We start from the raw sequence: 27,268 nt of genomic DNA on the forward strand, positions 1-27,268 counted from the left end.
GGCTCTGGCAGTGCTCCTCCTGCTCCTCCTTGCACAAAGGCGGAGGTAGCAGTCCTGCTGCTGGGTTGTTGCCCTCCAACGGCCTCCTCCACGTCTCCTGATGTACTGGCCTGTCTCCTGGTAGCGCCTCCATGCTCTGGACACTACGCTGACAGACACAGCAAACCTTCTTGCCACAGCTCGCATTGATGTGCCATCCTGGATGAGCTGCACTACCTGAGCCCCTTGTGTGGGTTGTAGACTCCGTCTCATGCTACCACTAGAGTGAAAGCACCGCCAGCATTCAAAAGTGACCAAAACATCAGCCAGGAAGCATAGGAACTGAGAAGTGGTCTGTGGTCACCACCTGCAAAACCAGTCCTTTATTGGGGGTGTGTTGCTAATTGCCTAGAATTTCCACCTGTTGTCTATTCCATTTGCACAACAGCATGTGAAATGTATTGTCAATCAGTGTTGCTTCCTAAGTGGACAGTTTGATTTCACAGAAGTGTGATTGATTTGGAGTTACATTGTGTTGTTTAAGTGTTCCCTTTATTTTTTTGAGCAGTGTACATTGGTAACCAGTTTATAATAGCAATAAGGCTCCTCGGGGGTTTGTGATATATGGCCAATATACCACGGCTAAGGGCTGAATCCACGCATTCCGCGTTGCGTCGTGCATAAGAACAGCCCTTAGCCGTGGTATATTGGCCATATACCACACCTCCTCGGGCCTTATTGCTTAACTATACCATGAGTTAGCATCTTTGCTGTATTTAACAAAGTAACTAACCAGTCTCTGTGATAGTACCACACACACACACACACACAGTGTACTTACACATCCACAGATAGTACACCATCTTGCAGACCCTCTGATACTCCATGGGAATCTCTGCCGAGAAGTCCTGGTAGAAGCAAGGATTTATGGGAAAAGCCTTGGGAAGAGGTGGCCAGTTGTTTTCCTTCCCTATTAAAATACAAATTAATTGATTAATATGTCATCATTCACTTTTTTCAAAAGCTCTATTGCAAGAATGTAAAATGTATCCTTGTTGATCCTCATCTATTTCCCAAGAAGATGTTTCCATTCATGAATTACAATTTCAATTAATTTCCTGGTTTGACTGAATTGAAGTAGAGGTGTGAATGGGTGTCTAAGAGGCTGAGGTTGGGGTCAATTCCATTTCAATTCAGTTGATTCAGAAAGGAAACTGAAATTCCTGGAATTTCTGTTTACTTCCTGATAGGTATTTCAGTTTACTTCCTGAATTGACTCCAGGAATATCAGTTTACTTCCTGATTTGATTGAATTGAAACGGGTTGATCCAAACCTAATAAGAGGCTTCTGTGGGGAGAAGGAGAGTCTAGGGTAGGATATGTTCAGAGGTATATGATGTGGGGAGAAGGAGAGTCTAGGGTAGGATATGTTCAGAGGTCTACGGTGTGAGGAGAAGGAGAGGGTAGGATATGTTCAGAGGTATATGGTGTGGGGAGAAGGGAGTGGGTAGGATATGTTCAGATGTATATGGTGTGGGGAGAAGGAGAGTCTAGGGTAGGATATGTTCAGAGGTATATGGTGTGGGGAGAAGGAGAGTCTAGGGTAGGATATGTTCAGATGTATATGGTGTGGGGAGAAGGAGAGTCTAGGGTAGGATATGTTCAGAGGTATATGGTGTGGGGAGAAGGAGAGTCTAGGGTAGGATATGTTCAGATGTATATGGTGTGGGGAGAAGGAGAGTCTAGGGTAGGATATGTTCAGAGGTATATGGTGTGGGGAGAAGGAGAGGGTAGAATATGTTCAGAGGTATATGGTGTGGGGAGAAGGAGAGTCTAGGGTAGGATATGTTCAGATGTATATGGTGTGGGGAGAAGGAGAGTCTAGGGTAGGATATGTTCAGAGGTATATGGTGTGGGGAGAAGGAGAGTCTAGGGTAGGATATGTTCAGAGGTCTATGGTGTGGGGAGAAGGAGAGGGTAGGGTAGGATATGTTCAGAGGTCTATGGTGTGGGGAGAAGGAGAGGGTAGGGTAGGGTAGGATATGTTCAGAGGTATATGGTGTGGGGAGAAGGAGAGTCTAGGGTAGGATATGTTCAGATGTATATGGTGTGGGGAGAAGGAGAGTCTAGGGTAGGATATGTTCAGAGGTATATGGTGTGAGGAGAAGGGAGAGGCTAGGATTTGTTCAGAGGTATATGGTGTGGGGAGAAGGAGAGGGTAGGATATGTTCAGAGGTATATGGTGTGGGGAGAAGGAGAGGCTAGGATATGTTCAGAGGTATATGGTGTGGGGAGAAGGAGAGGCTAGGATTTGTTCAGAGGTATATGGTGTGAGGAGAAGGGAGTGACCTGTTGAGCCGCCCCTGCTCTGCAACTCCTGCTCTCTGCGCTCCGTGGCCTGCAGGGACAGGAGGGGAGAGAGGACAGGTGACATTTTGGAGTGGAGAGAGAGGACAGGTGACATTTTGGAGTGGAGAGAGAGGACAGGTGACATTTTGGAGTGGAGAGAGAGGACAGGTGGCATTTTGGAGTGGAGAGAGAGGACAGGTGGAATTTTGGAGTGGAGAGAGAGGACAGGTGGCATTTTGGAGTGGAAAGAGAGGACAGGTGGCATTTTGGAGTGGAGAGAGAGGACAGGTGACATTTTGGAGTGGAGAGAGAGGACAGGTGGCATTTTGGAGTGGAGAGAGAGGACAGGTGGCATTTTGGAGTGGAGAGAGAGGACAGGTGGCATTTTGGCTTGATTGTTGGCTGTATGGTTCACATACATACAGTCGTGGTAAAAAAAATTGAGAATATCACAAATACTAATTTTCACAAAGTCTGCTGCCTCAGTTTTGATGATGGCAATTTGCATATACTCCAGAATGTCATGAAGACTGATCAGATTAATTGCAAAATCCCTCTTTGCCATGAAACTGAACTTAATCCCCAAAAAACACAAAAGGACCAGCTGCCATCATGTCAGTGATTCTCTCGTTAACACAGGTGAGAGTGTTGACGAGGACACGGCTGGAGATCACTCTGTCATGCTGATTGAGTTAGAATAACAGACTGGAAGCTTTAAAAGGAGGGTGGTGCTTGAAATCATTGTTCTTCCTCTGTTAACCATGGTTACCTGCAAGGAAACACGTGCCGTCATCATTGCTTTGTACAAAAAGGGCTTCACAGGCAAGGATATTGCTGCTAGTAAGATTGCACCTAAATCAACCATTTATCGGACCATCAAGAACTTCAAGGAGAGAGGTTCAATTGTTGTAAAGAAGGCATCAGGGCGCCCAAGAAAGTCCAGCAAGCGCCAGGACCGTATCCTAAAGTTGATTCAGCTGCGGGATCGGGGCACCACCAGTGCAGAGCTTACTCAGGAATGGCAGCAGGCAGGTGTGAGTGCATCTAAATGCACAGTGAGGCGAATACTTTTGGAGGATGGCCTGGTGTCAAGAAGGGCAGCAAAGAAGCCAATTTCTCCAGGAAAAACATCAGGGACAGACTGATATTCTGCAAAAGGGTACAGGGATTGGACTGCTGAGGACTGGGGTAAAGTCATTTTCTCTGATGAATCCCCTTTCCGATTGTTTGGGGCATCTGGAAAACACCTTGTCCGGAGAAGACAAGGTGAGCGCTACCATCAGTCCTGTGTCATGCCAACAGTAAAGCATCCTGAGACCATTCATGTGTGGGGTTGCTTCTCAGCCAAGGGAGTGGGCTCACTCACAATTTTGCCTAAGAACACAGCCATGAATAAAGAATGGTACCAACACATCCTCTGGGAGCAACTTCTCCCAACCATCCAAGAACAGTTTGGTGACAACCAATGCCTTTTCCAGCATGATGGAGCACCTTGCCATAAGGCAAAAGTGATAACTAAGTGGCTCGGGTCCATGGCCAGGAAACTCCCCAGACCTTAATCCCATTGAGAACTTGTGGTCGATCCTCAAGAGGCGGGTGGACAAACAAAAACCCACAAATTCTGACAAACTCCAAGCATTGATTATGCAAGAATGGGCTGCCATCAGTCAGGATGTGGCCCAGAAGTTAATTGACAGCATGCCTGGGGCGGATTGCAGAGGTCTTGAAAAGAAGGGTCAACACTGCAAATATTGACTCTTTGCATAAACTTAATGTAATTGTCAATAAAAGCCTTTGACATTTATGGAATGCTTGTAATTATACTTCAGTATACCATAGTAACATCTGACAATAATATCTCATAACACTGAAGCAGCAAACTTTGTGAAGACCAATACTAGGCTATTCCATTTCTAATCACATGTAACCACACAAATAGTTTGAGGCAAACAATATATACTTTTGCTCATGGGTGTGGAGAGGTGCGTCCCTTTCTGGCCAATCAGCTCATTTATGGACCATATATCTGCAGATTTAAGGGAACCCTTTTGGCTTACTCTAACACCCAGAAGCAAAACGTTCCATATAGCTTCTTTAAGTCAGTATGGACAAGTAGAGTACAGTACATATTTTCATTCTTATGTGAAGACATTGATGGCTTTTGGTTCCATAGTAAAACTAGTGACAAGCGCCGTCCAGTGACATCACTGACCTGTGGGCTGGGCTCTGTTGACGGCTGCAGCACGGCAGGCTGGGAAAGGATCGTGGAGGCCGGAATGGTGGGCCCTGATAGGCTATCCTGAAACAGGAAATACACATGGCAGACTGCGAAAAGGCGGAACAAAAGCCAACACACAATACAGCAATCTGTGATCAAAGGGGCATCAATCTATTCAACGTCAGTTACTGTAGTTTTGATCAGTGAGTGAGTGAGTGTGTGTGTGTGTGCGCGTGCAGGGGTAAAAAGCAGGTGATTTTACCGTATGATGGTATGGGAAAGGGTTCAATTGCTCAATGTGGTTTACGCCAGAGTTGGTCACTTCTGTAACCGAGGGATCCTGAAACAAAACAACAAATTGTTATTCTGTATATGCAACAATCAGCTCATTCTCATTAGCATTACGTTCAACGTAATTATAGTCTCATCTAATAGGACTATCCATCCATTGCAGAAAGAATGTGTTGCAACAATGGCGGCGTTCACATGTGACGTACGTAGCCTTTAATACCAGAACTCATATAAAAGAGATTGCTTATCAATTCTTGTGATATTTCGAGAGGCCGAATAGCTCAAGAAGCTTCATTTCCTGAAGTAAAACAGTGTATGGAAGGTCAGTCGGGACAACCACGCTCAACCCGGATGTCATGAACCCTGCATCCTGAGTCGGTTCCTGCCTGTGTTGCCATTTTTCTGCTCGGAATCTCCAGTTTCCTGAGGGTTCGTGAACGCTCGGCCTGGTTGCTGGCGACGTTGCTAGGCGGGAGATCTCCCGATTAACCGCACCTGCATCTCATCAGCGGTCTGCACACCTGGTCCTGATCATCACCCTTCTTAAGCCCTGACCTGACATCCATTCCCTGCCGGATGCGTTAACCATGAACAGTATGTTTGTCAGTGTATCAGCCTTGGAGTTTCTAGCGTTAGTTTTGTTGTTTTGCACCTTGTTGGCTTGCCGTGTACTTACCTCCGTTTTGTTTCTATCTGCAGTCAATCTCCCGGAACCTTCACCCAACCCCTGCCTGGTTGTCGGCGGCTGCCGAGCCATTCTTGGATCTACCACTGCACCTCCACCAACTCATCTCCGCCGTCCACTCTGTCCCCTGGATTATTCTACATAGTTTTTTTGAATCTGTTAAATAAATACTCACCTTCGTTTCAACTCACCTTGTCCTGGTCTGCTTCTGGGTTCTGGCTTAGTAAACCGTGACAGAACGATCCGGCCAGAAATGAACCCAGCGGACCTGGACTCTGTTCGCCATGCCATTACCCATCAGGAGAAGATGTTGGGACAACATAGCACGGCGCTACAGGAGATAGCTTTGTCCGTTCTGAACTTTTCTACCAGTCTGACGAAGATCCAGGCTCAGCTCAGTTTGCCGGTGGAGAATCCACGACCGGTTTCACCCATCTCGCCTGCCGCTTCTGGAGCTGTGCCCTTCCGTGAGCCCAAGGTTCCAGCGCCTGATAAATATGAGGGGGAGTTGGGAAGATGCCGTTCTTTCCTTATGCAGTGTGGATTAGTGTTCGATCTACAGCCCCACTCTTATGCCACAGACAAGGCTAGGATAGCCTTTGTCATTGAGTTGCTGCGTGGTTGAGCTCTGGAGTGGGCTTCAGCCGTTTGGGAACAACAGGACACCTGCATGGCCTCATACCAGGAGTTCACGGCCGAGATGAGGAAGCTATTTGACCATCCCGTCCGAGGTATGGACGCAGCTAGGCGCCTGTTTTCGCTCGCCCAAGGAACTGCGGAGCGTTGCCGACTTCGTGATCGAGTTCAGGACTTTGGCTGTGGAGAGTGGGTGGAATGAGGAGTCTCTGCAAGCGGCCTTTTACCAGGGGCTGTCGGAGCAGCTCAAGGATGAGTTGATCTCCTATCCGGAGCCTAGTGACCTGGACAGCTTGGTAGCCTTGTCTATTCGGGTGGATAACCGAGTTCGAGAGAGAAGGAGGGAGAAGCAATGGGGCCCCGTCCACTTGTTCCCGCGGTCGTCAAACTGCTCGGCTCGCTAAAGTTGGGAGGACTTTTAGCGAGCCAGTTTCAACCTCTCAATACCTCTGTCAGACCCCGTTTCCGGCTACCCTCATGAATAGGAATCAGAGTCTAGCGATTAACGCTTTCGTCGATTCAGGTGCCGATGGAAGCTTTATTGATGCCGAAGTGGTGGAACAGCTGGGGCTTTCCAAGGAGCGATTACCGAAGCCATTGAAGCTACCACTCTGAACGGCAGTAGTCTGGCACGTATCACGATGAGGACTGAACCGGTTAAGATGCTGTTGTCAGGGAATCATTCTGAGGTGATCTCATTCTTCATTCTGCCTTCTTCCCATGTTCCTCTGGTCCTTGGATACCCCTGGCTGAAAGAACACAATCCCACGTTCGATTGGGTGACTGGCAAGGTAACTAGTTGGAGCCTTGAGTGTCATGCTAACTGCCTCAAGACTGCCTGTTCCCATTCTGTTCCCAGTCAGGTGATTGAGGCTAGACCCCAGATTTGTCCCTGGTTCCCGAGACATATCACGATTTGGGGGAAGTGTTCAGTAAGCAGAGGGCTCTGTCACTCCCCTCCCCCACCGACCATATGACTGTGCCATAAACCTGTTCCCTGGAGCTGTCTATCCCAAGGACGGTTATACAGCATCTCCCCGACCTGAACGTGAGGCGTTGGAGACCTACATCAAGGAGTCCCTAGCGGCTGGTCTCATTCGTCCTCATCATCACCCCTGGGGCAGGATTCTTCTTTGTGGGTAAGAAGGATGGCTCTCTTCGACCGTGTATTGATTATCGGGGGTTGAATGATATCACGGTCAAGAACAAGTATCCCCTGCCCTTGATGAGCTCTGCCTTCGACTCCTTACAGGGTGCTACTGTGTTCACCAAGCTAGACCTACGCAATGCGTATCACCTGGTCCGGATCAGAGAGGGGACGAGTGGTTGACGGGTTTCAATACACCGATGGGTCACTTGAGTATCAGGTGATGCCGTTTGGACTGACCAATGCTCCAGCAGTGTTCCAGAGTATGGTGAATGACGTCCTGAGAGATATGATCGGTCTCTTTGTGTTTGTTTACCTGGATGACATTCTTATCTTCTCGAAGGAACCTTCCAGCCACGTCCAGCATGTCAGGCAGGTTCTGCAGCGATTGTTGGAGAATCGCCTGTTCGTGAAGGCCGAGAAGTGCGAATTTCACGCCCACACTACATCCTTCCTCGGGTACATCATCTCCAGGGGAGAGATCAGGATGGACCAGGAGAAGGTTAGGGCGGTTCTGGAATGGGCCCAGCCCGGTACGAGATTGCAGCTCCAGAGGTTTCTGGGGTTTGCGAATTTCTATCGCAGATTCATCCGGGATTACAGCCGTGTGGCCGCTCCTTTAACTGCCCTGACTTCCAGTACCAGGACCTTCAGTTGGAACCCTGAGGCGGACCGAGCGTTCCTGGATTTGAAGAGGCGATTCACCAACGCACCGATTCTCTCTCAACCTGACACGTCAGTTCGTCGTGGAAGTGGATGCGTCTGATGTGGGGGTTGGCGCCATCCTGTCCCAGCGATGCTCCACTGACGGGAAACTCCATCCCTGCGCCTACTACTCTCGTCGTCTTTCGTCTGCGGAGAGGAACTACGATGTGGGTAACCGGGAGCTTCTCGCGGTGAAGCTTGCCTTGGAGGAGTGGCGCCACTGGTTGGAGGGGGCGGAGCAACTGTTTATTGTCTGGACCGACCACAAGAATCTTGCTTACGTGCAATCGGCTAGACATCTCAACTCCCGTCAGGCCAGGTGGGCTTTGTTTTTCGGACGCTTTAATTTTTCCCTGACGTTCCGACCTGGGTCTAAGAACGGCAAGGCGGACGCCTTGTCCCGGATGTTCTCCAAGACGGAGGAGAGTGGGGCCAAGACCGAGACGATTCTTCCCGGAACTGTGTCGTGGGAGCAGTTATGTGGAGGATTGAGGAGGAGGTTATGGCGGCCCTTCGGGACGCAGCCCGGTCCCGGTAACGGTCCACCCGGTCGTTTGTTTGTGCCTGAGTCGGTTCGTTCTGCTGTCCTCCAATGGTCCCACGCCAGCAAGATGGCTTGTCACCCTGGCGTGGCCCGGACGATGGCGTTACTTCGCGAGACGATTTTGGTGGCCGGCCATGGGAGAAGATACTCTGAGGTTTGTTGCTGCCTGTCAAGTGTGTGCGCAGAATAAGAGTGCCAACCGGCCCAGCTCTGGACTACTTCACCCCCTCCCTATTTCCCGCGACCATGGTCGCATCTAGCCCCTGGACTTTGTCACTGGGTTGCCCTCCTCTGAGGGGAACACGGTCATTCTGACTATCGTGGACAGATTCAGCAAGTTCGCCCACTTTGTGCCCATTTCCAAGCTTCCCCTCGGCCTCTGAGACGTCCGAGATCCTGGTTAGGGACGTTTTCAGGGTCCACGGGTTGCCCAGTGACATAGTTTCCGACCGTGGCCCTCAGTTTACCTCTGCTGTCTGGAAGTCTTTCTGTTTGGCCATTGGAGCTACAGTCAGTCTCACATCTGGTTTTCACCCCCCAATCTAATGGTCAGGCGGAGAGAGCCAACCAGAAGATGGAATCCACGCTACGCTGCCTTGTCTCCTCCAACCCCACCTCCTGGGTCTCTCAGTTGCCTTGGGTTGAGTATGCCCACAATACTCTCCCTACATCTGCCACTGGGATGTCTCCCTTCCAGTGCCTGTATGGCTACCAACCTCCCTTGTTTCCCTTCTCAGGAGAAGGATCTCTCAGTGCCCTCTGTTCAGGCCCACATTCGTCGTTGCCACCGGACCTGGCATCGGGCCAGAAAGGCCCTCCTTAGAGTTTCTGACCGGTATCAGCTCCAGGCGAATCGCCGCGGATTCCCGCCCCACCTATACCATCGGAGATAGGGTCTGGTTGGCCACACCGGATCTTCCTCTGCGGACTGAGTCTAAGAAACTGTCACCGAAGTTCATTGGTCCGTTTGTGGTGGAGAAGGTGATCAATCCTGTGGCGGTTCGACTCAAGTTACCTAGAACGCTCAGAGTCCATCCCACCTTTCATGTCTCCTGCCTCAAACCTGTTCTCCTCAGTCCTCTGTTACCCCCTCCGCCTCCTCCTCTCCCCCTCGGATGATCGGAGGTGGTCCTGCCTACACGGTGCGCCGCATTATGGATTCCAGACGGGCGGGGCCGGGGTTTCCAGTATCTCGTGGACTGGGAGGTGATGGTCCTGAAGAGAGGAGTTGGATTCCTCGGCGCCAGATCCTGGATGCTGACCTCCTTCGTGACTTCTACCGCCTCCATCCTGGCGCTCCGGGTAGTCCGCCCGGTGGCGTTCGTCGGAGGGGGGGTACTGTCATGAACCCTGCATCCTGAGTTGGTTCCTGCCTGTGTTGCCATTTTTCTGCTCGGAATCTCCAGTTTCCTGAGGGTTCGTGAACGCTCCCGGCCTGGTTACCGGGCGACGTTGCTAGGCGGGAGATCTCCCGATTAACCGCACCTGCATCTCATCAGCGGTCTGCACACCTGGTCCTGATCATCACCCTTCTTAAGCCCTGACCTGACATCCATTCCCTGCCGGATCGTTAGCCATGAACAGTATGTTTGTCAGTGTATCAGCCTTGGAGTTTCTAGCGTTAGTTTTGTTGTTTTGCACCTTGTTGGCTTGCCGTGTACTTACCTCCGTTTTGTTTCTATCTGCAGTCAATCTCCCGGAACCTTCACCCAACCCCTGCCTGGTTGTCGGCGGCTGCCGAGCCATTCTTGGATCTACCACTGCACCTCCACCAACTCATCTCCGCCGTCCACTCTGTCCCCTGGATTATTCTACATCGTTTTTTTGAATCTGTTAAATAAATACTCACCTTCGTTTCAACTCACCTTGTCCTGGTCTGCTTCTGGGTTCTGGCTTAGTAAACCGTGACACCGGAGTCCAGTTTGACTTGATATTTCAACCCGGATTTCAGTTTGACTTGATATTTCCACCCCCGAGTCCAGTTTGACTTGATATTTCCACCCCCGAGTCCAGTTTGACTTGATATTTCCACCCCCGAGTCCAGTTTGACTTGATATTTCAACCCCGAGTCCAGTTGGACTTGATATTTCAACCCCCAAGTCCAGTTGGACTTGAAGTTTCAAACCCGAGTCCAGTTTGAGTTTGATCATATTCCCTACATAGTGATCATATTCCCTACACAGTGATCATATTCCCTACACAGTGATCATATTCCCTACACAATGATCATATTCCCTACACAGTGATCATATTCCCTACACAGTGATCATATTCCCTACACAGTGATCATATTCCCTACACAATGATCATATTCCCTACACAGTGATCATATTCCCTACACAGTGATCATATTCCCTACACAGTGATCATATTCCCTACACAGTGACCATATTCCCTACATAGTGATCATATTCCCTACACAGTGATCATATTCCCTACACAATGATCATATTCCCTACACAGTGACCATATTCCCTACACAGTGACCATATTCCCTACACAGTGACCATATTCCCTACACAGTGATCATATTCCCTACACAATGATCATATTCCCTACACAATGATCATATTCCCTACACAGTGATCATATTCCCTACACAGTGATCATATTCCCTACACATTGATCATATTCCCTACACAGTGACCATATTCCCTACACAGTGATCATATTCCCTACACAGTGATCATATTCCCTACACAGTGATCATATCCCCTACACAGTGATCATATTCCCTACACAGTGATCATATTCCCTACACAGTGATCATATTCCCTACACAGTGATCATATTCCCTACACAGTGACCATATTCCCTACACAGTGATCATATTCCCTACACAGTGATCATATTCCCTACACAGTGATCATATTCCCTACACAGTGATCATATCCCCTACATAGTGATCATATTTCCTACATAGTGATCATATTCCCTACACAGTGACCATATTCCCTACATAGTGATCATATCCCCTACATAGTGATCATATCCCCTACATAGTGATCATATTTCCTACATAGTGACCATATTCCCTACATAGTGACCATATTCCCTACACAGTGATCATATTCCCTACACAGTGATCATATTCCCTACACAGTGATCATATTCCCTACACAGTGATCATATTCCCTACACAGTGATCATATTCCCTACACAGTGACCATATTCCCTACACAGTGATCATATTCCCTACACAGTGATCATATTCCCTACATAGTGACCATACTCCCTACATAGTGACCATATTCCCTACATAGTGAGCATATTCCCTACATAGTGACCATATTCCCTACATAGTGACCATACTCCCTACATAGTGATCATAAGTTGTGTACTATAAGGTGCCATTTGGAACACAGTTATGGAATCACTGACTAACAGCTGTACGACAAAGGCAGTGCTAAACATTCATTAACTCTTTCCTCAAAGGCAGAGGGGTTGAGTGAGGGAGAGAGAGAGAGAGAGCTAAGACGAAGAAGATTGTAAGGCTACGCTAACACTTTACGGGACCGTTAAGTACATTTTATGTAAAGCCCAATGGCTCAGAGCTGGTCTGAGAGCACTGCAGAGAGTAATACAAACAGAATCCAGGAGAGACCCGGGTCATAGTGCTGATATAAACAGGTGGGAGAGTCAGTGTGTTCTGACTGGGTCATAGTGCTGATATAAACAGGTGGGAGAGTCAGTCTGTTCTGACTGGGTCATAGTGCTGATATAAACAGGTGGGAGAGTCAGTCTGTTCTGACTGGGTCATAGTGCTGATATAAACAGGTGGGAGAGTCAGTCTGTTCTGACTGGGTCATAGTGCTGATATAAACAGGTGGGAGAGTCAGTGCGTTCTGACTGGGTCATAGTGCTGATACAAACAGGTGGGAGAGTCAGTCTGTTCTGACTGGGTCATAGTGCTGATATAAACAGGTGGGAGAGTCAGTGTGTTCTGACTGGGTCATAGTGCTGATATAAACAGGTGGGAAAGTCAGTGCGTTCTGACTGGGTCATAGTGCTGATATAAACAGGTGGGAGAGTCAGTCTGTTCTGACTGGGTCATAGTGCTGATATAAACAGGTGGGAGAGTCAGCGTGTTCTGACTGGGTCATTGTGCTGATATAAACAGGTGGGAGAGTCAGTGTGTTCCCAGCACATGATGCCGACAGCACATGATTATGTGTCACACACGAGGTCAGGAAGTGACGTGACATACATTGGCCTTATACTCTGATTGGCGTTTTATTGACACACCTGGACACATTCCCAAGGATGAGGAGACACACCTGCTTTCAATAATGAACATACAGTTGAAGTCTGAGGTTTACATACACCTCAGCCAAATACATTTAAACTCAGTTTTTAACAATTCCTGACATTTAATCCTAGTAACAATTCCCTGTCTTAGGTCAGTTAGGATCACCACTTTATTTTAAGAATGTGAAATGTCAGAATAATAGTAGCGAGAATTATTTATTTCAGCTTTTATTTCTTTCATCACATTCCCAGTGGGTCAGAAGTTTACATACACTCAATTCGTATTTGGTAGCATTGCCTTTAAATGGTTTAACTTGGGTCAAACGTTTCAGGTAGCCTTCCACAAGCTTCCCACAATAAGTTGGGTGAATTTTGGCCCATTCCTCCTGACAGAGCTGGTGTAACTGAGTCAGGTTTGTAGGCCTCCTTGCTCGCACCCGCTTTTTCAGTTCTGCCCACAAATGATCTATTGTTGTCCTTAAGCCATTTTGCCACAACTTTGGAAGTATGCTTGGGGTCATTGTCCATTTGGAAGACCCATTTGCAACCAAGCTTTAACTTCCTGACTGATGTCTTGAGATGTTGCTTCAATATATCCACATAATTTGCCTTCCTCAAGATGCCATCTATTTTGTGAAGTGCACCAGTCCCTATTGCAGCAAAGCACCCCAACAGCATGATGCTGCCACCCCTGTGCTTCACGGTTGGGATGGTTTTCTTCGGCTTGCAAGTGACCCCCTTTTTCCTCCAAACATAACGATGGTCATTATGCCAAACAGTTCTATTTTGTTTCATCAGACCAGAGGACATTTCTCCAAAAAGTACAATCTTTGTCCCCATGTGCAGTTGCAAACCGTAGTCTGGCTTTTTTAATGGCGGTTTTGGAGCAGTGGCTTCTTCCTTGCTGAGCGGCCTTTCAGGTTATGTCGATATAGGACTTGTTTTACTGTGGATATAGATACTTTTGTACCTGTTTCCGCCAGCATCTTCACAAGGTCCTTTGCTGTTGTTCTGGGATTGATTTGCACTTTTCGCACCAAAGTAAGTTCATCTCCAGGAGACAGAACGTGTCTCCTTCCCTTCCTGAGCGGTATGACGGCTGCTTGGTCCTATGGTGTTTATACTTGCGTACTATTGTTTGTACAGATGAACGTGGTACCTTCAGGCGTTTGGAAATTGCTCCCATGGATGAACCAGACTTGTGGAGGTAAGATGCTGAAATAGGACAATTTAACCTCCTGTTTAATGGAGTTCCCAGCTGTGTCTCTAGTCAATAAAGCAGAATGTGCTACAGTATTCACAGGAAACATTTCCCAGTTTTGCAGTGTTGCAAAAAGCTGTAGCCTACATTCTGAGTGAAATTCAGGCTACTACTCTTGAGCATAGAACTGAGAATTGATATTCATGCCTAGCCTGTGTATACAATTTTTTCGCTGATGTGCAATAGAGTTTGTTCAGACTATCCCTCTCACACTTCCTTGATGGCCAGAGATCCTTTAACCCGATCTCTTCTTGGTGGCCAGAGATCCTTTAACCCGATCTCTTCTTGGTGGCCAGAGATCCTTTAACCCGATCTCTTCTTGGTGGCCAGAGATCCTTTAACCCGATCTCTTCTTGGTGGCCAGAGATCCTTTAACCCGATCTCTTCTTGGTGGCCAGAGATCCTTTAACCCGATCTGTTAGAGGCTACAATTTGTTCCGTTACATTTTACACCCACATTCTGTGTTGGAGTGAAGACACTTTGTAGCCTAATTGGTGTTCTGAGATATGCCCTTTGTAAAAGGTGCAACTGAACTGTAAGCCTAGACATCCTGGAGGCTATGACGTCTGTTCCCCTCTAAAAGTGGTCCTCTGTAGCTCAATTGGTAGAGCATGGCGCTTGTAACGCCAGGGTAGTGGGTTCGATCCCCGGGACCACCCATACATAAAAATGTATGCACACATTGTATGTATGCACACGCTTTGGATAAAAGCGTCTGCTAAATGGCATATTATATTAAAGGTAAACCGCATTGTGTAGGTTCATGAAAAAAAGATGACAAGACATTGTTGCATTCACTTGTGGAATTTCATAGGCCCTACTTTGTAACCATTTAGCAGTCTTTGCTGAGAAAGCATAGTAGACTAACAGTCTTATTTATTAATTTGTAAGCTATTTACTTTATCAGATTTGTACTGTTACTTTTGCAACTTCCTGTATCTGAGAGAGATGGCGACAACCCACCCTGATTTGCAGACAATGGGGACAAATGAGTGGCTAAACCCTTGTCAAATACCATGTTGCTTGAATCAAGACAAACCCAGATACAACCAACACGTGTCCTGTGTGTTACTTTGTAGCAAGTCTTGGTCAAAAGTTAGCGGCAACTTTGTATCAACTCGTGTGTAAAATAAAAGTGTATTACCTGGAAAGGGTTAATATTGGACGACTCTGCAAATGGGTTATCATCAAATCCCGACATTTTAATTGCGTTTTATAATATATCCTCAAAGTATAAACAATATAGTCCTCCTATCGCTTGCTATGCTCCGCTTTTTCTTTCACAGGTTATTTCCTCAAATGGAGTTAAGTGCGCGCGGACGTCGGCTACATACGAGAATTACAGTTACGTCAGTTGGATAGTCAAGTAAAGTGCGCCACCTGTAGATCAAAATAGATGTTTTGGGACACAGATGACTGCGATTTATTTAATACCAAATATACATGTTTTTAATACCAAAATGAGGACACAATTCAATATATATTAATGGCACTAGCTAGGCCAATAATTAAAAACACAATCATTTGGAAACATTCTCTAAGCTAATGTAGCTTCAGTTAGATAAAAAAATATATATATTTATATATATTTTCATTTGAACAAAACTATAGCAGAGAAAATATAGAAATACATGTGGTTTGAAAGTGACAAGGATGAGCTGCAAAGTGTATCATGACGTCAGAACTACTGTGGAAGCCGACGTTGCAGCCATGGAGGAAGTAAGAGGTGAGACCTATTTATCGTTTTTGTATTGATTTAATCCGTAAAATACCCTAAACGACACTTTCACATGTAGCGACAATGTCGCCAATATAAAATGAATCAAAAAGAAGTGCGTGTTTACGGCGTTTGATATGAAATAAGGTAACTTTAGTTCGTAAGCGTCCATTGACATCGATAACAAACACAGCACGCAAGCGTACCTTCGTAAAGCACACACAAGTTCATTATTTCTCATGTATTTTTAAGTATTCTGAAAATACAAACACATGACTCATACGACACACATTCATATATTCCATTCAAATGGTTGTTTGGGTTCAATAACCTTATTGCCAGACGATATCGACCCTGCCGTTGCTTGTTTACACTGAGCTGCACTGAGGTCAGAACGCAATCATAGTTACATTTTACATTTTAGTCATTTAGCAGACGCTCTTATCCAGAGCGACTTACAGTTAGTGAGTGCATACATTATTTTTCGTATTTTTCATACTGGCCCCCCGTGGGAATCAAACCCACAACCCTGGCGTTGCAAACGCCATGCTCTACAAACTGAGCTACATCCCTGCCGGCCATTCCCTCCCCTACCCTGGACGACGCTGGGCCAATTGTGCGGCGCCCCATGGGTCTCCCGGTCGTGGCCGGCTACGACAGAGCCTGGATTCAAATCAAATCAAATCAAATCAAATCAAATTTTATTGGTCACATGCGCCAAATACAACAGGTGCAGACATTACAGTGAAATGCTTACTTACAGCCCTTAACCAACAGTGCATTTATTTTTTACAAAAAAAGTAAAAATAAAACAACAACAAAAAAGTGTTGAGAGAAAAAAGAGCAGAAGTAAAATAAAGTGACAGTAGGGGAGGCTATATATACAGGGGGTACCGTTGCAGAGTCAATGTGCGGGGGGAACCGGGTAGTTGAGGTAATATGTACATGTGGGTAGAGTTAAAGTGACTATGCATAAATAATTAACAGAGTAGCAGCAGCGTAAAAGGATGGGGTAGGGGGCAGTGCAAATAGTCCGGGTAGCCATAATTAGCTGTTCAGGAGTCTTATGGCTTGGGGGTAGAAGCTGTTGAGAAGTCTTTTGGACCTAGACTTGGCACTCCGGTACCGCTTGCGTGCGGTAGCAAGAGAACAGTCTATGACTAGGGTGGCTGGAGTCTTTGACAATTTTGAGGGCCTTCCTCTGACACCGCCCGGTATAGAGGTCCTGGATGGCAGGAAGCTTGGCCCCAGTGATGTACTGGGCCGTACGCACTACCCTCTGTAGTGCCCTGCGGTCGGAGGCCAAGCAGTTGCCATACCAGGCGGTGATACAACCAGTCAGGATGCTCTCGATGGTGCAGCTGTATAATTTTTTGAGGATCTGAGGACCCATGCCAAATCTTTTTCAGTCTCCTGAGGGGAATAGGCTTTGTCGTGCCCTCTTCACGACTGTCTTGGTGTGTTTGGACCATGATAGTTCGTTGGTGATGTGGACACCAAGGAACTTGAAGCTCTCAACCTGTTCCACTACAGCCCCGTCGATGAGAATGGGGGCGTGCTCAGTCCTCTTTTTTTTCCTGTAGTCCACAATCATCTCCTTTGTCTTGGTCACGTTGAGGGAGAGGTTGTTGTCCTGGCACCACACGGCCAGGTCTCTGACCTCCTCCTATAGGCTGTCTCATCGTTGTCGGTGATCAGGCCTACCACTGTTGTGTCGTCGGCAAACTTAATGATGGTGTTGGAGTCGTGCCTGGCCATGCAGTCATGGGTGAACAGAGAGTACAGGAGGGGACTGAGCACGCACCCTGAGGGGCCCCCGTGTTGAGGATCAGTGTGGCAGATGTGTTGTTACCTACCCTTACCACCTGGGGCGGCCCGTCAGGAAGTCCAGGATCAGTTGCAGAGGGAGGTGTTTAGTCCCAGGATCCTTAGCTTAGTGATGAGCTTAGAGGGCACTATGGTGTTGAATGCTGAGCTGTAGTCAATGAATAGCATTCTCACGTAGGTGTTCCTCTTGTCCAGGTGGGGAAAGGGCAGTGTGGAGTGCAATAGAGATTGCATCATCTGTGGATCTGTTGGGGCGGTATGCAAATTGGAGTGGGTCTAGGGTTTCTGGGATAATGCTGTTGATGTGAGCCATGACCAGCCTTTCAAAGCACTTCATGGCTACAGACGTCAGTGCTACGGGTCGGTAGTCATTTAGGCAGGTTATCTTAGAGTCCTTGGGCACGGGGACTATGGTGGTCTGCTTGAAACATGTTGGTATTACAGACTCAGTCAGGATCTCTAGTGGCACAGCTAGCACTGCGATGCAGTGCCTTAGACCACTGCGCCACTCGGGAGGTAATGGAGTTAGTTACATTAACATTTACATTTACGTCATTTAGCAGACGCTCTTATCCAGAGCGACTTACAAATTGGTGCATTCACCTTATAGCCAGTGGGCTAACCACTTTACAATGTGTTCTTTTTTTTTCTTTTAATTTTGGAACAGGCAGTCCTTCCCCGGGAGGAAGAGCAGCTCCGTCTTGCCAAGGTTCAGCTTGAGGTGGTGATCCGTCATCCATACTGATATGTCTGCCAGACATGCAGAGATGCGATTCGCCACCTGGTTATCAGAAGGGGGAAAGGAGAAGATTAGTTGTGTGTCGTCAGCGTAGCAATGATAGGGAGAGGCCATGTGAGGATATGACAGAGCCAAGCGACTTGGTGTATAGCGAGAATAGGAGAGGGCCTAGAACTGAGCCCTGGGGACACCAGTTGTGAGAGCACGTGGTGCGGAGACAGCTTCTCGCCACGCCACTTGGTAGGAGCGACCGGTCAGGTAGGACGCAATCCAAGAGTGAGCCGCGCCGAGATGCCCAGCTCGGAGAGGGTGGAGAGGAGGATCTGATGGTTCACAGTATCAAAGGCAGCAGACAGGTCTAGAAGGACAAGAGCAGAGGAGAGAGAGTTAGCTTTAGCAGTGCGGATAGCCTCCGTGACACAGAGAAGAGCAGTCTCAGTTGAATGACCAGTCTTGAAACCTGACTGGTTTGGATCAAGAAGGTCATTCTGAGAGAGATAGCAAGAGAGTTGGCTAAAGACGGCACGCTCAATAGTTTTGGAGAGAAAAGAAAGAAGGGATACTGGTCTGTAGTTGTTGACATCAGAGGGATCGAGTGTTGGTTTTTTGAGAAGGGGTACAACTCTCGCTCTCTTGAAGACGGAAGGGTGAGTTGATCAGCGAGGTGAGGTAGGGGAGAAGGTCACCGGAGATGGTCTGGAGAAGAGAGGAGGGGATAGGGTCAAGCGGGCAGGTTGTTGGGCGGCCTGCAGTCACAAGTCGCAAGATTTTATCTGGAGAGAGAGGGGAGAAAGAAGTCAAAGCATAGGGTAGGGCAGTGTGAGAAGGACCAGCAGTGTCATTTGACTTAACAAACGAGGATCGGATGTCGTCAACCTTCTTTTCAAAGTGGTTGACGAAGTCATCCACAGAGAGAGGGGGGGGGGGGTTAGAGGCATATACCGTTGCTAATAGCTACTCGCCAGCTAGTCCCGGTGGTGGGTTAGCTAGCTAGCTTCGTGCTACGCTGGGCTACGCTGGGCACAGCCGAATACAATACTAACCTACAATAATTACATACAACAACCCACAATAACTACCCACAATACCTAACTACAATCTAAATACATAGTTTAAGCCTTACTCGACAAAGCCCAAGCTATGTGTAAAGCCAAGCTTACCCGACGCCAAGCTTACCCGATGACCTCCCCGACGTGCTAACAATGACTGTGATCTGCAATTAAGACACCTTGGAGCCTGGCGTGAGATATGGGTCGGTGAACGTATCTCAATGAAGGGATGGGATATGCCACTGTACTCCAAATTGTACCTTTATCTACACTGCTCCATCGAGAAGATTGAAATACTGCTGGTTTTCCTGGAAAACTGCCCTTTTCTTCCTCATGTTAGCTAGCAGTAGCCACTGCAGCCATTTTGGAATGGCAGTGTCAGCCAATCAGCTTCTTTGTTGCCATTCCAGAAAGGCTGTTTTTCTGACCTCAAATCAAATCAAATCACATTTTATTTGCCACATGCGCCACATACAACAGGTGTAGACATTACAGTGAAATGCTTACTTACAAGCCCTTAACCAACAATGCCGTTTTTTAAAGAACAAGTTTTTTTAAAAACAGTAGGGAGGCTACAAACAGGGGGGTACCGGTACAGAGTCAATGTGCGGGAGCACCGGCTAGTCAAGGTAATTGAATAAGAAATACTGCTGGTTTTCCTGGAAAACTTCCCTTTTCGTCCTCATGCTAGCTACCAGTAGCCACAGCAGCCATTATGGAATGGCACTTGGTGTTGAACAAAGGAGCTGATTGGCTGACACTGCCATTCCAAACTCATAATTTGCTGCTGCTCTGTTCTTTATTTTACTTGTATTATGATCTATCCTGTTGCCTAGTTACTTTACCCTGCCTTCATGTACATATCTACCTCAAATACCTTATTATTTATCTATCCTGATGCCTAGTTACTTTACCCTGCCTTCATGTACATATCTACCTCAAATACCTTATTATTTATCTATCCTGATGCCTAGTTACTTTACCCTGCCTTCATGTACATATCTACCTCAAATACCTTATTATTATCTATCCTGATGCCTAATCACTTTACCCTGCCTTCATGTACATATCTACCTCAAATACCTTATTATTATCTATCCTGATGCCTAATCACTTTACCCTGCCTTCATGTACATATCTACCTCAAATACCTTATTATTATCTATCCTGATGCCTAATCACTTTACCCTGCCTTCATGTACATATCTACCTCAAATACCTTATTATTATCTATCCTGATGCCTAATCACTTTACCCTGCCTTCATGTACATATCTACCTCAAATACCTTGTACCTTTGACAATATCTGCTACTGGTATTTATGCTCCAATCTCTGATGCACTAGATCACTGTTTGCTCTATGGGTACCATGCCCTCATGATCTGGTACTGGTACTATTATCTACCTCAAATCTGGTACTGGTACTCTCTGTTTATAGCTCCTCATTGATCTGGTACTGGTACTCTCTGTTTATAGCTCCTCATTGATCTGGTACTGGTACTCTCTGTTTATAGCTCCTCATTGATCTGGTACTGGTACTCTCTGTATATACTGTAGCTCCATTCTTGTCTATTTTATTTTTAAACTCTGCATCGTTGGGAAGGGCTCTTAAGCAAGCATTTCACAGTAAAGTCTACACCAGTTATATTCGGCGCATGTGACAAATAAAATGTGATTTGATTTTAATTTGGAGTACAGTGGCATATCCCATCCCTGCATGGAGGTACGTTTTCTGACCCATATCTCGCGACGGCTCCATGGTGTCTTAATGTAACCATGATTGCGTTCCAACCTCAGTGTAAACCAGCGTAACAATGGGGTCGATATCTTCTGGCAAAATAACCTATAAAGTAGCTGATGTTTTGCTTTCAATTAATGTTGCAGTGCAGAGGGACTTAATCAAAAATGAAAAATTATTGACTGTGGCACTGTTTTCTCATTTTACAGTATTTCCACTATCCTGTGCGGTACAGAATTATGCATGGGGTAAGGTTGGTCTGGACAGTGAGGTGGCCAAACTGGTTGTTGGTGGGGATACTTCTACTGTCATTGAAGCAGACAAACATTATGCTGAGGTAATTTTTTTCTTGAGGTCGGGGGGCCGGAACATAATTAAGCAATAAGGCCCGAGGGGGTGTGGTATATTGCCAATATACCACGGCTAAGGGCTGTTTTTATTCACGACGCAAACCCCCGAGGTGCCTTATTACTATTATAAACTGGTTACCAACGTAATTAGAGCAGTAAAGATAAATGTTGTCATACCCGTGTGATATACCGATGCTGTTAGCCAATCAGCATTCAGGGCTCGAACCACCCAGTTTATAATTACAAATAATTTGTAGACTGCAAGAAGCCCAAATAGATATAATGTTTGACTAAAACATAATCATTTCAAACCTTGTTTGCGTTTGTATACCATCACGTGTCTCTCTATTATGCGTGGGAATACTTGGGAACACATTTCTTAAATTAAAATCATTTGCTGGTATTTTGACAGTCTTATGTCCAACAAAAAAAATTAAAAATAAATGCTCAGAAAACTTGGGGGGCCAAATAAAACCACCCGCCAGTTGGGGAACCCTTCAGTAGGGTGTAGCGCGCCAGGTAGCCTAGTGTATAGAGTGTTGGGCCAGTAACCAAAAGGTTGCTTGTGAAAAATCTGTCTGTGCCTTTGAGCAAGGCAGTTAACCCTAATTGCTCCAGGATTGCCGTTGAAAATGGCTGAACCTGGCCGTGAGCCCACTCTCTCCCTCCAATGTGTTATTCCTGTCCTGCAGATTGGTTTTCACTGGACCCTTCAGGACTTTGGCTGAAAGTCTCTTACTCTCAATGCCTGGCTTGTCACAAGTCATTATTTATTTAGCTATAGTGTTTGTCATAAAAAAGTACAATTACAAAAAATAAACTCCTCTTGGTCAGTAATGAGGCCCCACCTTATGTCTTCCATCAGCTGTGGATGGGCGCTCACCCAAAAGGAGACGCCCTCATCAAGGACAACAGGATAGCCCAGAGGACGCTGGGCCAGTGGATCGCAGACTACCCAGCATGTTTGGGGTCAAAGGTCAAAGACACTTTCCAGGGCCAGCTGCCCTTCCTCTTCAAGGTCCTGTCGGTCAACACCGCTCTGTCCATACAGGCCCATCCCAACAGGGTAAGGGTTCATAGGACACACTGTAGCAAAACATTTTGCAGCGGAAAACGTTAACAAGCGTTTGTTATTGGACAAATTCAGATTGTATCGCCCCTTTGTCTTTCGTTCAGTGGCTACTAAATAACCCTGAAACCAAAGAAAGGGGAGGAGGGGTTTACATTTATTTATCTCAAGTAGAAATTGTGTGTTTTCTTGATTTGATGCATTCTGAATTTATTTTCATTTTGGTAATCACATTGTCCTTCCCCCATTGGTCCACACACCAGGAGTTAGCTGGACGTCTCCATGCTCAGTTTCCAGAGCATTACCCTGACAACAACCACAAGCCTGAAATGGCCATCGCACTTACTCACTTTGAAGGCCTCTGTGGCTTCAGGCCTGTGGAAGAGATCATTGGCTTTCTCAAATGTGAGTGGCATACAGGGCATAAATGCGGGTAGCTTTAGGTATTGGCGGGTAAGATTGTCTATCTGCAGGGCTCTACAGTGAGAGCATCACATTCACAAATACAAATAGTCAAAAGTCAAGTATGAGCACGTGCGACTTGCGATTTATTGTAGAAAAATGCTGCAGTAGCTGTTTTCAAAGTTTTTATGCTGTTTTGTTTCATAGCTGCTAATCGCACAAAGACATACGAATCCTATGTCCCACCTCGCGTAGTAACACTGCTTGGCAGGAGAGCTCTGCGCTCTGAGTGAAGTGCTGATAGATTCATTTTTGGAGGCGCTGCGCACAGGCATAAAAGTAGGTCTAATTTACTCAAAAGTCTACAATGTGATACTTTGTCCTCGTGTTTCTTGGCTATTTACATTGTTTTGTTCACAAGCTCAGTTGTTTTTCAACGTTAGTTTGAGTTTGCTGCCTCAACTGATAGTGAAGAGACGCCCTAGTCAGAACCCAAATCTCTCACACACGCCTGACACCACTGGAGTGGCCCCATTACCACGGTAACCTCCCGCCCTTAAAGGGGCAGCTGAACATTTTGTCTCAAGTGACATTTTGGTTTAAAGACTCCGGTCACAAAAAATTAAATTAAATTGAGCAATATACCACATTACTTCTTACTAATACATTTCTTGTTTTAGAAACATTACAAATCATGGGATTATTTATCTATTGATTTGCGTAAAAAATATTTTGGCTGGTAAAAAATCTATCACATCTTGCAGACTGTCATCGTTTCATATTCCATGTTTTAAAATCTATTCAACCGCTCAGTTCAGTGATTTCCTTCACTTTAAGATAAAGTAGAGATCAATGACACTCAATTATCCTTTAAAGACAATTGAAGTGTGTTAATAGTGAGTGTCAGTCTGTCTGTGTGTCCAGCTGTCCCAGAGTTTCTCGCCCTAGTCGGAGATGAGGCTGCACAGGAGCTGCAGAGCAGTATCGGGGAGGCGCGCCGCATCTCGCTGGCCCTCAAGAAGTGCTTCACCCGCATGATGAACTGTGAGAAGAAGGTGTTTGTGGACCAACTCAACATGCTGGTGAAAAGAGTCACTGAGGATGGTGAGCATTATACAAGTATTTTATTTTTGTGACACCTTACACTTCCTCATGTAGCTAGACCCCAACTAGCCTGGTCCCAGATCATTTTGTGCTGTATAGCCACATTCTGTGGTTATTGGCATGACAACGACCAAATGAGTTGGCAAAAAAAGCACAAAACTGATCTGTGACCAGGCCAGGCCCCAACTTTCTTTGCGAAAAGCTCCAATGAAGTGTTCTCTTTATACAATCGATAATACATGACTATGAATGTGGGTCTAAATTATATTCTCCTTGCGATTGTATATTTTCTACAGCATAATGCTCAGTCATGTTTTCCAAAGGACCTCTTGCACCAATACATCTTTGTGTGTGTAATAGTCAACCATTTATCCAGGTTAGTCTTCTTGAGATACGCGTCTCTTTCACAAGAGAGACCTGGGTTGTGTTCAATAAGCACTAAACAGGGAGAGAAAAAAAGTGACTCAAATAGGGAGGTACTTGTCCAATAAGAAACACTCATTTTCTGTAGCAAAACAGTTTTCGTTGCATGTTCTAATGAACGTGTCCCTGTGTTAAAGGCTTTAGTTGTACCTGTTGTACCCCGTTCAGCTGCTGCAGGGAAGGACACACCGGGCAGTAACGGAGAGCTGCTGCTCCGCCTCCACTCCCAGTATCCGGGTGACATCGGCTGTTTCTCCATCTACTTCCTGAACCGCATGGTGCTGGAGCCCGGCCAAGCTATGTTTCTGGGAGCCAATGAGCCGCACGCGTACCTCTATGGAGGTCAGGGGTCAACCAATCAGCTTCTTGGAAAGAGTTAACTAGATGTGTTAAAGTAGTGTATTGATGAGGATAATAATAAAACAATAGGTTAGCTATTGTTTATTGGGGTGGTAATGCGCACATCCATAAAAACACTTGTCCCTGGTGCTGGATTAGTCAGAGGATAATGTAGAACTAAAAACGAATCCTCACTGGTATATGGTCCCAAAGTGTAGAGCCTTTAACTGATTAAACTTTGGGAGCTATACCAGTGTGTATGTTTTTTTAAATCAATAATAAGATCAGCTATTGAAATACCTATTGAATCTTATGATACATTTATGATACCTTTTATAATATGACGTATTATATGTCTTTATTATATTCATTATAGTATTTTATGTTGTGTAAAGTTACAATGAATCTCAAATACAGAACTGTGATAATTCTCTGAATCTTTTTTTGAAAATTAACTTGAAAGAAGGCATCCTATCCTGTCTCTTTCTCACCCTATCGCTCTCCATGCTATTCAGACTGCGTCGAGTGCATGGCCTGCTCAGACAACACGGTGCGCGCCGGTCTGACGACCAAGTTCATCGATGTCAGCACCCTGTGTGAGATGCTGAACTACAGCCCGGCTCCGGCCAGCGCCAAGATCTTCCCCTCCATACAGGACCCCTCAGACCCCTTCGTCTACCTCTATGACCCCCCTGTCCCCGACTTCACTGTCATGAGGATACAGGTATTTACTTATTTAGCCTGGTCCCAGATCTGTTTGTGCTGTCTTGCCAACTCCATTGATCATTGTCACGCCAGACAACACAAACAGATCTGGGAGCAGGCTTCAATCAGTGTGTCTAATTGCAGCTTTGATTATATGCCTGTGTTTCTATATCAATTATACTCCGCCTTGACAGTAATCTCTTGTTTGAATGGTTCTCTTGTAGTAAGCCGTTGCCATATTTGTTCCAGTGTGGCTCATATTATGTAAAATGTAGGCGTCCCATGTAATGTTCTCTCCCTTCCTCCTCCTCTCCCTACTCAATCTCTCTCCCGCCCCCTACTCCCTCTATCTCTACCTCCTTCTCCTCCATCCCTGCTCCCCCTCTCCTCCCCCCATCTGTTCCTCTCTCCCTCACCAGGTACCAGTCTCTGTCAAGCAGTACACGGTGGCCCCGGTGGACTGTGCGGGTATCCTGCTGGTGATTGAGGGTGAGGCCACTGCCACCTCTGCCCTCTCTGACATCACCCTGAGGCGGGGTACCGTCCTCTTCATCTCAGCCAACGAGAGCGTCTCCCTGCACGTCACCTCCCCCTGCGGAATGACCATGTATCGGGCCTGCAGTCTCCTGTAGCCCCGAGCCTTCTGATAACGTTTTATCAATATTTCCTTCCAACGTCAACCCAACCTGTGGTTCTCCGTGCCAGTCTCCATGCCAGTGGTGATAGACTGAGGATGGCCTACTAACGGTTTGAACTCTGGTCTATGTGTGGTTTCCTTCTTCCATTCCTCTTTCTCAGACCCTGATAGGTACAGTAACAGCTAGTGTGTGATATGCCCGTATGGTTAGTCTACTTGCTGTGGTCCTCTCATTCTGCCCATGTTTGTGTGACCGTTTCTAGAGTATCGAGGCAGAGTGATTATGGAGTTTACATTGGTACAGTATGTCTCAACTCACCTCTCAGTAGAACTGTCACGTACTGGGTATTATTGCTGATTGAGCATGTTCTAATTAATGACCTTGTAAGCCGGAATTATATATATTTTTCCAGGGCAGTGGGTGAAATCTTCTGTTTAATATGACTGCTTTTAAGACAATACATCATATGACAAAAAACAGTATTTTAACATATCAGCTGTATTGGGAACATTTGGCATTTAGAGTGCTGAGATCCCTATGCATGTTTGTGGCACGAAGTCAGATAGTCACAGACTGCAATGTAGTCCTCAAACACGTACAATACCATTCCCTAAAGGTGAAATTCTTTATGACCAAAGTTTTGCAATGTAGCCGTAACTATTGAAGTTGTATATTATAGTTTGTTATTCCAAGACTGTTGGTGATTTCATTTTACATGATGAGAATGTTTCTTCCAATAGAGGGCATGGTTTTGCATTTTTGACTATAGCCTACGACTAGCATGGATCTCTACAGAGAGCGTCTATATGTGAATAAAAAAAATCCCCATTCTGTACCAATATGCTTTGAGTGCTTTCATTGGGATCTACGTTTTTTACATGTTTAGTCATTTAGCAGACGCTCTTATCCAGAGCGACTAACAGGAGCAATTAGGGTTAAGTGCCTTGCTCAAGGGCACATCGACAGATTTGTCACCTAGTCGGTTCAGGGATTAGAACCAGCGACCTTTCGGTTACTGCCACAACGCTCTTAACCACTAAACTACCTGCCGATCTAATCCCCAGAGTGAAGAGTTGTGCTCAGTATATTGAAAACAGATATTGC

The 27,268-nt window shown here is 46.2% G+C and overlaps 2 protein-coding genes across 3 annotated transcripts in view; one reads left to right on the forward strand and one right to left on the reverse strand.

Moving 5' to 3' along the window:
• LOC121540807 (secretory carrier-associated membrane protein 2-like) overlaps positions 1-15,342 on the reverse strand; it is a 31,086-nt gene extending 15,744 nt beyond the window's left edge. Inside the window, exons 1-5 of the mRNA XM_045207687.1 lie at positions 15,209-15,342; positions 4,809-4,886; positions 4,541-4,627; positions 2,329-2,377; positions 821-949 (exon numbers count right to left, since the gene is read on the reverse strand). Of these exons, the coding sequence (XP_045063622.1) occupies positions 821-949; positions 2,329-2,377; positions 4,541-4,627; positions 4,809-4,886; positions 15,209-15,265 (400 nt within the window). The 5' untranslated portion in view covers positions 15,266-15,342. The remainder of the gene's footprint in view (positions 1-820; positions 950-2,328; positions 2,378-4,540; positions 4,628-4,808; positions 4,887-15,208) is intronic.
• A 399-nt stretch (positions 15,343-15,741) lies between these two features.
• Positions 15,742-27,003, forward strand: LOC121540805 (mannose-6-phosphate isomerase). 2 transcript variants are annotated; one of them, XM_041849911.2, is made up of 8 exons: positions 15,742-15,790; positions 21,344-21,471; positions 22,350-22,550; positions 22,817-22,958; positions 23,880-24,059; positions 24,651-24,824; positions 25,337-25,545; positions 25,946-27,003. In XM_041849911.2, exons 1-8 carry the CDS (start codon positions 15,775-15,777, stop codon positions 26,156-26,158), a joined length of 1,263 nt encoding a protein of 420 aa, XP_041705845.2. In that variant the 5' UTR covers positions 15,742-15,774; the 3' UTR covers positions 26,159-27,003. The 2 variants fall into 2 exon arrangements, with proteins under 2 accessions (XP_041705845.2, XP_041705846.2); XM_041849912.2 differs by lacking the exon at positions 21,344-21,471 and having other exon boundaries at positions 15,760-15,790.
• Positions 27,004-27,268: the final 265 nt, after the last annotated feature.

This window comes from Coregonus clupeaformis, chromosome 26 (genome assembly GCF_020615455.1).
Source record: "Coregonus clupeaformis isolate EN_2021a chromosome 26, ASM2061545v1, whole genome shotgun sequence".
Lineage (NCBI taxonomy): Eukaryota > Metazoa > Chordata > Actinopteri > Salmoniformes > Salmonidae > Coregonus > Coregonus clupeaformis.

What these genes read in the sequence shown, in the direction of transcription:
- LOC121540805 (XM_041849911.2), top strand. An exon ending in CAGACAAACATTATGCTGAG is followed by an intron (nt 21,472 to 22,349) that starts GTAATTTTTTTC and finishes GTCTTCCATCAG; the next exon opens with CTGTGGATGGGCGCTCACCC. An exon ending in GAAAAGAGTCACTGAGGATG is followed by an intron (nt 24,060 to 24,650) that starts GTGAGCATTATA and finishes TACCCCGTTCAG; the next exon opens with CTGCTGCAGGGAAGGACACA.